At 47.8% G+C, this 12,200-nt stretch overlaps 1 protein-coding gene across 1 annotated transcript in view; it reads right to left on the bottom strand.

Moving 5' to 3' along the window:
* The window catches only part of MBTPS1 (membrane bound transcription factor peptidase, site 1), a 55,545-nt gene extending 43,971 nt beyond the window's left edge, over positions 1 to 11,574 (bottom strand). Inside the window, exons 1-3 of the mRNA XM_040409536.1 lie at positions 11,431 to 11,574; positions 6,920 to 7,385; positions 2,641 to 2,898 (exon numbers count right to left, since the gene is read on the bottom strand). Coding sequence (XP_040265470.1) covers positions 2,641 to 2,898; positions 6,920 to 7,100 — 439 coding nt within the window. The 5' untranslated portion in view covers positions 7,101 to 7,385; positions 11,431 to 11,574. The remainder of the gene's footprint in view (positions 1 to 2,640; positions 2,899 to 6,919; positions 7,386 to 11,430) is intronic.
* Positions 11,575 to 12,200: the final 626 nt, after the last annotated feature.

Below are 12,200 nucleotides of genomic sequence, written 5' to 3'. Positions count from 1 at the left end.
TTATGCTAAAAACCAGTTACCAGTTGACTTCTGGTCTGCACATAAAATACCAGTGGGTCCCAGTAAAACTGGTGGTTTCAGACAACGCTGCTCTCACAGCGAGCAGTGCAATCTGCAGCAGAAGCTGAGCAGACTGATCTAGAGTTTTATGGGAAAAGATTCTGTAGAACTTGAAATTTCCACATTGGGACCCATGTAAAAGGGCCTTTATTTGTATAGGCACCATTACACTGATTGGCATCTGATTGTTACACTGTTTGTCATTAGAAGACAATGGCCACAATCAGTCCGGTATTAAAGCCCTGTTTGCAGGGTACACATAAAGCCAGGCTGTTGTATACCTGACCCTACAGAGCCACACACAACGGGAGATTTCTTTCACAAATAATCACACCTCTCACTATGCAAACACCAAATACCTGAAGTCAAACCATAACCAAGCATATAAACCACAGGCGCCTAAAGACAATAAAACCAGGTCTGTCATAGGGTGCTACGGGCAATAAATAGCAAGAATCGATCCTTAAATATCAGCTAAACAATGAAACTACATTTTCCAAGAAAGAGCAAAGGGCACATGGGTCCAAAGGCCCAAAATAAAACACCGGGGATGGATTCCCAGCAAGGGAGGGACCGCGACCAGTGTGCAGAAGGATCCGATATGGAATTGCTGTGCAGAGAGGAGAAGAAACTGATCGCTTTTCCTATTAGAAAATACAAGACCTTCACTATCCGCTCGCCCTTCCTTGCTCTGTAATTTCTGCACAACGTCCATAACTAAAAAAAAACACCTGCGAAATCGGGGCCCAACCGAGTCACACCCAATGCGGAGCCTGACCGAAGAGAATATTTTTGAGTCAAGCCCTACACGAAACACGCGAGCACGCCTCGATTCTGGTGTAAATTGGGCCAAAGTGTTTTGAATCTAGTTTTTATAAGGAGCCGTCCTTTAGCAGAACAGCGCCAATCACAAAAACAGGGGCCCTGTGTTGCTCCCCTTAAAAAAGGACCAGTGGTTACATGTGCATTACTGCTCTATTCAATTCTATGGGACTTACAGATTGCGCGCAATGCACTCTGCTATACCCATCAGTCCCACAGAGTCTGAATGGAGCGGCAGGACAGATTCTCAACAGCATACATTCAAACCAAGTTCCCCTCTGGCTAACACAGCGCTTCACTATTATGCTGCTAACGCCACCCATTTCAATACAATTCTACCAGAAAACTGGCTTTATTGCATTAACCCAGTCAGTGAAATGCTGCATCCAGAAGGGCAACTGCAGGGAATAGCAAAATCTTCATCAGAACAAAGAATGTTACTGGTAATATTAGCACCGGAAGGGGGCGCTGAATTTGGGCTTTAAAGGCTATGGACACCTTTGGGGGCAATTTTTATTGTATTCTACTCATTTTGGACTAAAAATAGTTCTTTCAGTTGGGCCGAATGCACACGGCCGTGAGCGGTCCGTGGTATCCCGGCCTGGCATCCGGCTGACAGCAGGAGCGCGCAGCGTCATTGGTTGCTATGACGCCGTGCACTTCATGCCGCCGCTGCACTACAGTAATTCACTCGTATGATCTATACCAGTGTATTACTGTAGTGCAGCGGCGGCATAAAGCGCACGGCGTCATAGCAACCAATGACGCCGTGCGCTCCTGCTGTCAGCAGAATGCCAGGCCGGGATACCACGGACCGCTCACATCTGTGTTCCACGGCCGTGTGCATTTGGCCTTGGTCTTTATTAAAATTCAACAGTTTTCTCTGTACAGCTTTCCGCTTCTGCCACTTTCTGTTTAGGGCTCCTTCACACAAGTGAGTTTTCCGCCCGGACGCGACGCATGTAGCTAACGCAGAGCATTCTGACTGAACCATGACCCATTGAATTCAATGGGTCTGTGTACATCAGGGTTGTTTTTTTATTACGCATCATCTCTGTGTTCAGGAAAAGAAAAAAAATTGCAGCATGTTCTATATTGTGCGTTTTTCACGCAGCTCTGGCTCCAAAGAAGTGAATGGGGCGTGATTGAGAAACAGAAGGCATCCGGATGTAATGTGTTTTTCACTGATGGTTGCTGGGAGATGTCGATTTATATTCTTCAGTTTTTCTTCACACGTGTGAAAACGCATGCACCCAGATAAAATCCGGACACAAAAAATGCAAACACTGAACACAATCACAAAAAAAAAAAAAAAAAAAAAACACTGGATTGAACTTGTGTGCAAATCCATTGTTTTTTTCTGAACAGATCCTGACACAATACGTATCGCTTGTGTGAAAGAGGCTTTACACAGTTCTGCTCTGATGCCCCCATGTGTGGCCCTTGTCTCTGAACTCCTGGCAGCTCATACATACTTAAGCCATGTTCATACCAAACTGCTAAGAATTTAGATATAATGGGTGTTTGAGGCGTCAGGAGTTCAGAGGTCAGGGCTACACATGGGGCCAGACAGAAAACCGAAGGTGGCAGTCTGCAAATAGAAGCTGAAAGCTGTACAGAGAAAACTGCAGAAAAGACCAAATGGGAAAAAATAAAAAAAATAAAAAAAAATGTATAGAACGTAATAATAAAAAAGGTGTCCATAGAATTTAATTCAGTGCAACCGTAAAGCAATATTCAGAATACCAAAAAACTCACCATCTGCAAACTTAAGCGTACGGAAAACGCGTTTCTGTGGGGTGACTCGCTTGATGTTGGGGTGGTCTTCTAATGTCAGCACCCCATCACGCTGATCACTCTTGATCTCAATCAGTTCAAAGTCGCTAGGGTAATCACTGGCAGGGTTATTCCTCGGTACAATCCTCCAGTCCTCGATCCCTCGGCTCCTCAGTGCACTGGTGATAAACTTGCTTCTTGCATTGGCTGTGAAGTATCCCTTGAATGCTACAATGTATTCTGCATAAAAATAAAATTGGCTTTGTGAATCTAGCAAATAATCTTGACCCTGTGTCTGGCTCCAGGGGGACAGGGCAGGCCCGCTCCGTATTACAGGCAGGAGGTGGAAAGACATGAACAAAACACTTGGACCTGCCCTGAGAGAATGTAATGCCCACCTCCATTACTTACAGGAGAGAACAGCAGCACCTTCTCACACCAAAACTACCAGAGCAGGGATCAGCAACCTCCGGCACTCCAGCTGAAACTACAACTCCCAACATGCACACTGGCTTAGCTGCTCGCAGAACGAAGTGAATGGAGCACGCTGGGAGTCGTAGTTCCACCACAGCTGGGGTGCCGGAGGTTGCTGATCCCTGTACTAGAGCCTCACATTATAGAGGCAGCTCAGTTGTGGTCACAAAATCATAGAGAAGACCACCCCCACCTATTCAGAGCAGAGAGTCTCTAGCTCGGACATCCTGAGCTGCCGCCATACATACTGCAACATACAAACTATATGCAGATGATCAGATTCAAACCCAGGACACCGACACTATAAGGCAACAACCACGGAGCCAACCTGCTGCCCAATATCCCTTCCGGATCCATTCCCAAGGTCAGGATTTTACATTGGTTTAGATGCAGATTCCAAACGAAGGCCTGTTTCACACTTGCGTTTTGGTTTCCAGGTTTAAGATCTGGTGGAGGATCTCAAAACCGGACCAAAATGGTTCTGTTTGGTGTTAACACATCCAGATGCATCCGTTCGTTCCGTTTGGACGGGGTGGTGGTACATCGAAACGGAACAAACAAGATCCGGCACTATATAGAAGAAAACGGATCCAGCATCATTGACTTTGCTGCCGGATCCAAACCTGTTTCGCATCGGTTTTGTGTCCGGTAACAAAATGCAACAAAATGGAACGGATGCATACTTAAACGGCCCAGTTTTGAGATAATCTGCCGGATCTCAAAACCGGAACGCCACAATTCAAGTGTGAAACGGCCCTAAAATACACAATCTGCGTGCAAATATAACTGGATATTCAAAACCCTTTCACATGCTACGGAAATACACTGCTCAAAAAAATAAAGGGAACACAAAAATAACACATCCTAGATCTGAATTAATTAAATATTCTTCTGAAATACTTTGTTCTTTACATAGTTGAATGTGCTGACAACAAAATCAAACAAAAATAAAAAAAATGGAAATAAAATTTTTTTAACCCATGGAGGTCTGGATTTGGAGTCACACTCAAAATTAAAGTGGAAAAACACACTACAGGCTGATCCAACTTTGATGTAATGTCCTTAAAACAAGTCAAAATGAGGCTCAGTAGTGTGTGTGGCCTCGTATGCCTGTATGACCTCCCTACAACGCCTGTGCATGCTCCTGATGAGGTGGCGGACGGTCTCCTGAGGGATCTCCTCCCAGACCTGGACTAAAGCATCTGCCAACTCCTGGACAGTCTGTGGTGCAACGTGACGTTGGTGGATAGAGCGAGACATGATGTCCCAGATGTGCTCAATTGGATTCAGGTCTGGGGAACGGGCGGGCCAGTCCATAGCATCAATGCCTTCGTCTTGCAGGGACTGCTGACACACTCCAGCCACATGAGGTCTAGCATTGTCTTGCATTAGGAGGAACCCAGGGCCAACCGCACCAGCATATGGTCTCACAAGGGGTCTGAGGATCTCATCTCGGTACCTAATGGCAGTCCGGCTACCTCTGGCGGGCACATGGAGGGCTGTGCGGCCCTCCAAAGAAATGCCACCCCACACCATTACTGACCCAATGCCAAAACGGTCATGCTGGCATTGCTGGAGGATGTTGCAGGCAGCAGAACGTTCTCCACGGCGTCTCCAGACTCTGTCACATGTGCTCAGTGTGAACCTGCTTTCATCTGTGAAGAGCACAGGGCGCCAGTGGCGAATTTGCCAATATTGGTGTTCTCTGGCAAATGCCAAACGTCCTGCACGGTGTTGGGCTGTAAGCACAACCCCCACCTGTGGACGTCGGGCCCTCATATCACCCTCATGGAGTCTGTTTCTGACCGTTTGAGCAGACACATGCACATTTGTGGCCTGCTGGAGGTCATTTTGCAGGGCTCTGGCAGTGCTCGTCCTGTTCCTCCTTGCACAAAGGCGGAGGTAGCGGTCCTGCTGCTGGGTTATTGCCCTCCTACGGCCTCCTCCACGTCTCCTGATGTACTGGCCTGTCTCCTGGTAGTGCCTCCATGCTCTGGACACTACGCTGACAGACACAGCAAACCTTCCTCCCACAGCTCGCATTGATGTGCCATCCTGGATAAGCTGCACTACCTGAGCCACTTGTGTGGGTTGTAGACTCCTTCTCATGCTACCACTAGAGTGAAAGCACCGCCAGCATTCAAAAGTGACCAAAACATCAGCCAGGAAGCATAGGAACTGAGAAGTGGTCTGTGATCACCACCTGCAGAACCACTCCTTTATTGGGGTGTCTTGCTAATTGCCTATAATTTCCACCTGTTGTCTATCCCATTTGCACAACAGCATGTGAAATTGATTGTCACTCAGTGTTGCTTCCTAAGTGGACAGTTTGATTTCACAGAAGTGTGATTGACTTGGAGTTACATTGTGTTGTTTAAGTGTTACCTTTATTTTTTTGAGCAGTGTATATAATGAATAGTCATGGGATTAGCCCCAATATACTGCATTTGCAGCAGAAATCTAAATGAAAACCTCAGATCCAGTAGGAAAAAAGAACAAGTCAGATTTGAAACAAACAAATTCTATGTCTAAGAAAGGGGGTCCACATGTCCAACATGCTCATCTAGCTGCGTATTCATGGTGGATCTCTCCCGCACTGCACTGAAAATCCACAGCGTCGGGGCGAGAATCGTACAAATCTCTTCCTCCTACTGTGCACCGCTGCAGATTCTAAGGTGCAAATCCACAGGTAAAATCCATATGTATCATCACGTATGATGTGAACTTACCCTAGAGGGAGCTGCAATCACTGGACCGTGGACTACGCTTTATACATTCTAGTCTACCTTTTTCTCGATCAACAAGATTGGGAAATACAAAAGGTTCAGCACAGCGGATATTTCCCTTTTCTTAACCCAATAACTTTTCTTCAAAATAAAAGCAGTGAACTGATCAAAAGATCTACAATCCGTGTGTAGCAGAGATGAGTGAATCGATCCATCTGCAACGGGGACGCTTCCCCCTAGAGCAGGCATGCTCAACCTGCGGCCCTCCAGCTGTTGTAAAACTACAACTCCCCTGATGCACTGCTCTAGGCTGATAGCTGTAGGCTGTTCGGGCATGCTGGGAGTTGTAGTTTTGCAACAGCTGGAGGGCCGCAGGTTGAGCATGCCTGCCCTAGAGCTTCATTGACAGGGCGGAACAATCTCACTACCGCGTCGCTGCTCCAAGTAGTGACACAAGAGCAGGTTCTCTTCTTCCGCTACTGGAGCAGCGACTTGCATGTGCTGCTATCTAGAAGTGTAGCGGTGCATGCACAAGCGCTGTTCTAGTAGCGGAACAGAGCCTCTGCGCTTGTGTCACTACTAGGCTCCAGGTTGTCAGGGCTGAGATGTCTAGCTCTGTCAATCAAGCGCCAGGAGAGGCGTCCTCCACTTCGGGGACAACACGTCACAGGTGCAGGACTCTGCTTAGTGAGATGAATCTATTCTTACAAAAAAATTTGCTCAAACTTTTAGGTGCATTGGCTCTCCGGCTCAGCCCAGTCCTAAAGATAGTAAAAACTCTACGGCTAGGCTCACATCTGCAGGGAGATTCCAGTCTTCTGTTCCGGCTTATGCTGGGCACCACAGTGCCCGATGGATACCAATGACTACAATTGGATCCGTTGGGTTTCCGACAAGGAAACTGGCATTCAGCCACAAAAAATACTGCAGCATGCAGCGGTATTTTCTGCCTTTTTTGCTACAATCTGACACTGAGGTGCCTAATGGAACCTCTGCCGCAGATGGGAACCTAAGGGGTTTGAGTAATTGCTAGAAGAAACACGGCAAGCAACTGAACTCACCATGTTCCACCACCGATGAAGAAAACTCCACACTAAGTGTAAGATGGGAGCAGCCATTACAGGGTTCGGGTTCACGGGACGAGTTTCCCGGCTGGGAGCTCTGGTGCTTCTTCAGACACAGTAATATCACAACCAGCTTCAGCCAGAACTTTGCAAACCTCATGTTCATAAAATGCGGCATGAAATTTCTATGGCGACGTCACGGCCCGTGTTGGCGGAGGCAAGATCAGCACACAGAGCTGGCACTGGCAATGTCCAGCCGGGTAACTACAAACAGTTCTAGGGGTTCAGAAAAGTCGGCATGTCAGAGGCCAGTAGGCTGGGTGCACTGCTCATTTCTTTCTGCGTTTCTTCTCCATGGCGGCCCAGCCTCCTTGCTCACTCAGCGTGGGAAGAAGAGAGTTCAAAATCCATAACGGAAGAACAAGATGACCACTTCGAATGAGCTGCTGCAAGACCTGAATACCTGGGGGGGGAAACACATTAAAATTAAAAGCAAAGTTAATAGATCATGCAGCTGTATTTTAAAGAGGGTTTCCACCAAAGTGTTTACTAGGTCGATATCAGTGATGGGTGGGGGACCACCGGAGTACTGCCGCTCATTGCAAAGGGTTGTATGGAGGTCCTGCTGACCTGTCATGACACAACATGGTGGGAAAACCTAACTAAATTCATTATTAAGACTCCATTTACAAGTGGAAAGTATTCAGAAAAAAGGTGGAGTAGATGGGGGAAGTAGCGTGCTGTGGAATTTCCTTTGCTCTTTCCGAGACAGATAAAAATCAGATTAAGTCACTTGAAAAAAGTCCACAAGACTATAAATGACAAGTCTCACACAGAGGATAGCCAACAAGGGCCGGCCGCACAACAGACCCGTACCTGTCCCAGTAACACTTTATAATACATCTCTGCCTATAGTCATTTAGGGGGTGACCATAGTGGTCAGACCGATCAGATACTGAGAGGTGAAAGGTCCTATTTGAAGGGGTTCAAGTTACAAAAAAAAAAAAGTTGTAACCACTGAATGAATCCTTCCAAAATCAGTGATCTTTCACACATCAGTCTTCAGGCACACAAACGCATTTTCTTTCCATATCCATTCAGTTTTTTGGTTTTTTTTTGCGGCCCGTATACGGAACCACTCATTTCAATGGGTCCACAAAAAAAAAAAACTGAAGTTACTCCGTGTGCATTCCGTTTCCCTATGTCCGTATTCCCGTTCCGCAAAAAAATAGAACATGTCCTATTATTGTCCGCATTACGGATAAGGATGGTACTGTTCTATTAGGGGCCAGCTGTTCCGTTACGCAAAATACAGAATGGACATGGATGTCACCCGTATTTTTTGCGGACTGCAAAATACATATGGTCGTTCACATGAGGCCTAAGTCAGTGATTCCGAGTAGGGGTGAGCCAACTTCTGTTCTCAAGTTTGGCGTACAAGGTTCGGGTTATTAAATAATACCCTTATGGATTCCGCCATGTGGTCCGTGGTAGCGGAATCCATAACAGAATTCTTAGATAACCCGAATCTTGTACGCCAAACTTGAGAACAGAAGTTCGCTCATCCCCAATTCTGAGCCAAAACCAGGTGCGGCTCTAAACACAGAACAGGAGCAGATCTTTCCCTTATACCTTATGTCTGTGGAGGCCCCAATCCTGGTTCTGACTCACAGTCACTGACGTATAAATGAGGCATATACCGTATCTCCCAAATGTGAGTGAAGTGAGCCAGTCATCCTCCATCTGAATGTGACTGCCAGGAGACCCTCGTCATCAGACACTTACGCCATATGCTCTGGATATACACTAAATGCTCATGTTGAGAATCCCTCCAAGATGAATCTTATTACCCTGTATCCTAGATATACGCCGTGACTAACGCCCCGAGACTCTGTGGTCGCATCACATTTAATGACTACAGACTTCAGGACTATTCAGACCATTCCAGGAGACTTTGATTTGGTTCAATAGCCAAAAAAAAATAAAAAATTCTACACACAACATAAATTAATTTTAAAAAGTTGAAGGGGCTGTCTGACTTCGGCAGATGACATTTACCATTAGATGCAGTTAATACAAGGCACCCGGTCGTGGCTGCACACAGCAATCAGCTGAGAACCCATGGTGGTCGGGACCCTAGGAAAGTGTATAGGAACGTGTGCACAGCAGCTCCAGTCCCGGCCTCCTTGTATCTGCGCTGCAGCGGGGGCCATAACCCCTGGATACAAGCCGTGTATTATGTGCTGGAAAAATGAATCCAGCCAGCAAAGCAGACAATATGGACAATCACAGTACATTAGTAAGTGCCTTGTATTCACATTATCTACATGATAAATGATATCGCCCATAATATGGGTAACTTCCATGTACCCCACATTTTCCTCACTCCCATCAGTATAAATAATTTACGGGTCAGTGTGCTATACACCAAAAAATGCAGATAGCACATGGATGAAAAATGCATGAGGACTTACAGGGGTTGTCTCATCATGGACAATGGGAGCATATCGTTAAGATATGCCCCCATTGTCTTATAGGTGCGGGTCCCACCGCTGGGACCCGCACCTATATCGAGAACGAAGCCCCCGCAAGGTGGTGTGGCTGGAGGACTACAGTCCGGCGCGGCTCTTCATAGAAGTGAATAGAAGCGTACCGCGCATGTGCGGCCCCCGCTCCCATTCACTTCTATGGGGCTGACTATTTTTGCCGGCCCCATAGAAAATTAACGGAGGGAGGCTGCGCATGCACAGTGCACCCTCCTTCACTTGTGGGGCTCCGCTCTTGATGTAGGTGCAGGTCCCAGCAGTGGGACCCACCACTATAAGACAATGGTGGCATCTCCGAGGGATATGCCCCCATTGTCCATGATGAGACATACCCCTTTAAGCATAGTCCACATTAAGGCCTGGACTATTCAGAGACTTTTTGATTGACGTTCTCTATGAAGCTACAGCTGCCATACAAAGACACACTGTATGCAAGCTGCTGGACTGCACACCTGATGGTTAAAGGGGTACTCTAGTTGTGTTATACTCTGTCCACGGGATAGAGGATAACCATTAAATCTGTGGAGGTCCTACTGCTGGTCAGGAGTACAGGGACCCCGTACTCCATGGAGCGCGGTCACACATGCACGCAGCGGCTCTATTCATTTCTATGGGGCAGACGGAAATAGCCGAGACAGCGTTCGGCTATTTTTGGCAGCCCCATAGAAATGAATGGAGGGCGGCTGCACGGTGCACCCTCCGTTCATTTCCCTGCTCCGTTCTCGTTGTAGGTGCGGGACCTCCACCTATCAAACAATGGGGGCATATTGTCTGAGATGGGACAAACCCTTTAAAGTTAATCGGCAGTGCTGCACAAGTCTCTGTGTAGCCCAGGCCTAAAAAAAATAAAAACCTCCCGCACTGTCCTGGACAAAGTCACACAGCAAGTGATAGCGCAGGCCTCATTCACATCCGCTTCGGGCGTCACGGACAAACCCATGCCGTGCTATTCCGGCTGGTAAAATCTGCTCCAGACCCCATTACAGCCCCCGAGGCCCCAGGTGAGGAAGCGCTGGCCCTATAGGAGGCGCAGATTCTGTCAGTATAAGGACCTGACCCCATTACAGCCCCCGAGGCCCCAGGTGAGGAAGCGCTGGCCCTATAGGAGGCGCAGATTGTGTCAGTATAAGGACCTGACCCCATTACAGCCCCCGAGGCCCCAGGTGAGGAAGCGCTGGCCCTATAGGAGGCGCAGATTCTGTCAGTATAAGGACCTGACCCCATTACAGCCCCCGAGGCCCCAGGTGAGGAAGCGCTGGCCCTATAGGAGGCGCAGATTGTGTCAGTATAAGGACCTGACCCCATTACAGCCCCCGAGGCCCCAGGTGAGGAAGCGCTGGCCCTATAGGAGGCGCAGATTCTGTCAGTATAAGGACCTGACCCCATTACAGCCCCCGAGGCCCCAGGTGAGGAAGCGCTGGCCCTATAGGAGGCGCAGATTGTGTCAGTATAAGGACCTGACCCCATTACAGCCCCCGAGGCCCCAGGTGAGGAAGCGCTGGCCCTATAGGAGGCGCAGATTGTGTCAGTATAAGGACCTGACCCCATTACAGTCCACAGGTCGCCATGTGACGGACTGCGGTCCTATCTCTGGACATCATGACAGTATGTACCAGCTGAGGGGAGACGTCAGACACCAGGAGGGACCCCACAGGGGCCACCGGTTACACTGCAGACACAGACACTTTATCCGTTTTGGATCCTTCTATAATATTGTTTCTCTCGCCACTGACTACAACATGGAGACCACTGACCGCGGCACCGCCAGGCGGTAATACAGGGCAGCTATCTCCCCTCCTGAGGGCACCACAAGTGCCAGCATGCCCTCCCGCCCACACTCAGCGAGTAACTGACTTCTATAAGAACTAAGCTCAGAGCAAGGGAAGCATGGAGGGACAGCCGCGCAGGCCTCCCGGTAACCGCAGCGCTAATCCCCCCGCCGTCACCGGCAGCAGCACTCACACGGCTTCCGAACTGCAGCTACACCGGGCTACGGGCAACTTCCTTCACTCCCGGTCACACATCGCCGCCATCTTCAGTGTTTTTTTTTTTTTTTTTCCTTCCTTTTGGCTGTGACAAATTACGTCACCGGAGGCAGCCGACAGAGGCGTGGCTTCTTCTTTTTTTGTTCCTTTTTCCTTTGGTTGAACAAGAAAAACTTTATTGTCTAATTCTGTAGGCGAACAGACAGTGGCGTATACAGACTAGTACAGACCTTCCAAGTCTCCCTCTTTTGAAAGGAACAGTCCCTACTTTTGTCCTATGTCCTTCCCTCTTGTTGATCTGAGCTATAGATTTGTATTATTACATTTACAATATTGATCCAGAAAGTGTTTGGTTCTTCTCTATATATTAGAGCCCGCCTTCTGTATTATTTCATTATTTAATGCAAAATAGGGTTGCCAACTTTCCCCACAAAAAATACTGGCCAAGTTAAGCCATACCCCCAAAGGTGCCCGTGGCTTAACACCGGGTGTATGTCGCTGTTGTACTGTGGCTCTCAGTTATATTAGTGCCCCCAGTATTAATAATGCTTCCATTAGCGTCCCCTAGAATTAATAGTGCCCCCAGTCAGGGGTGGGATTAAAATTTTTAACAACAGGTTCCCTACTCAACGGCAGATACGCGGCATCACGACACATGTTTACATATACATACACCATATATACACTACACACACATACATAAATACCCCATGTATACACTACACACACATACATAAATACCCCATG

Source organism: Bufo bufo, chromosome 10 (assembly GCF_905171765.1).
Source record: "Bufo bufo chromosome 10, aBufBuf1.1, whole genome shotgun sequence".
Classification (NCBI taxonomy): Eukaryota; Metazoa; Chordata; class Amphibia; order Anura; family Bufonidae; genus Bufo; species Bufo bufo.
This window is presented reverse-complemented; position numbering and strand designations above follow the sequence as displayed.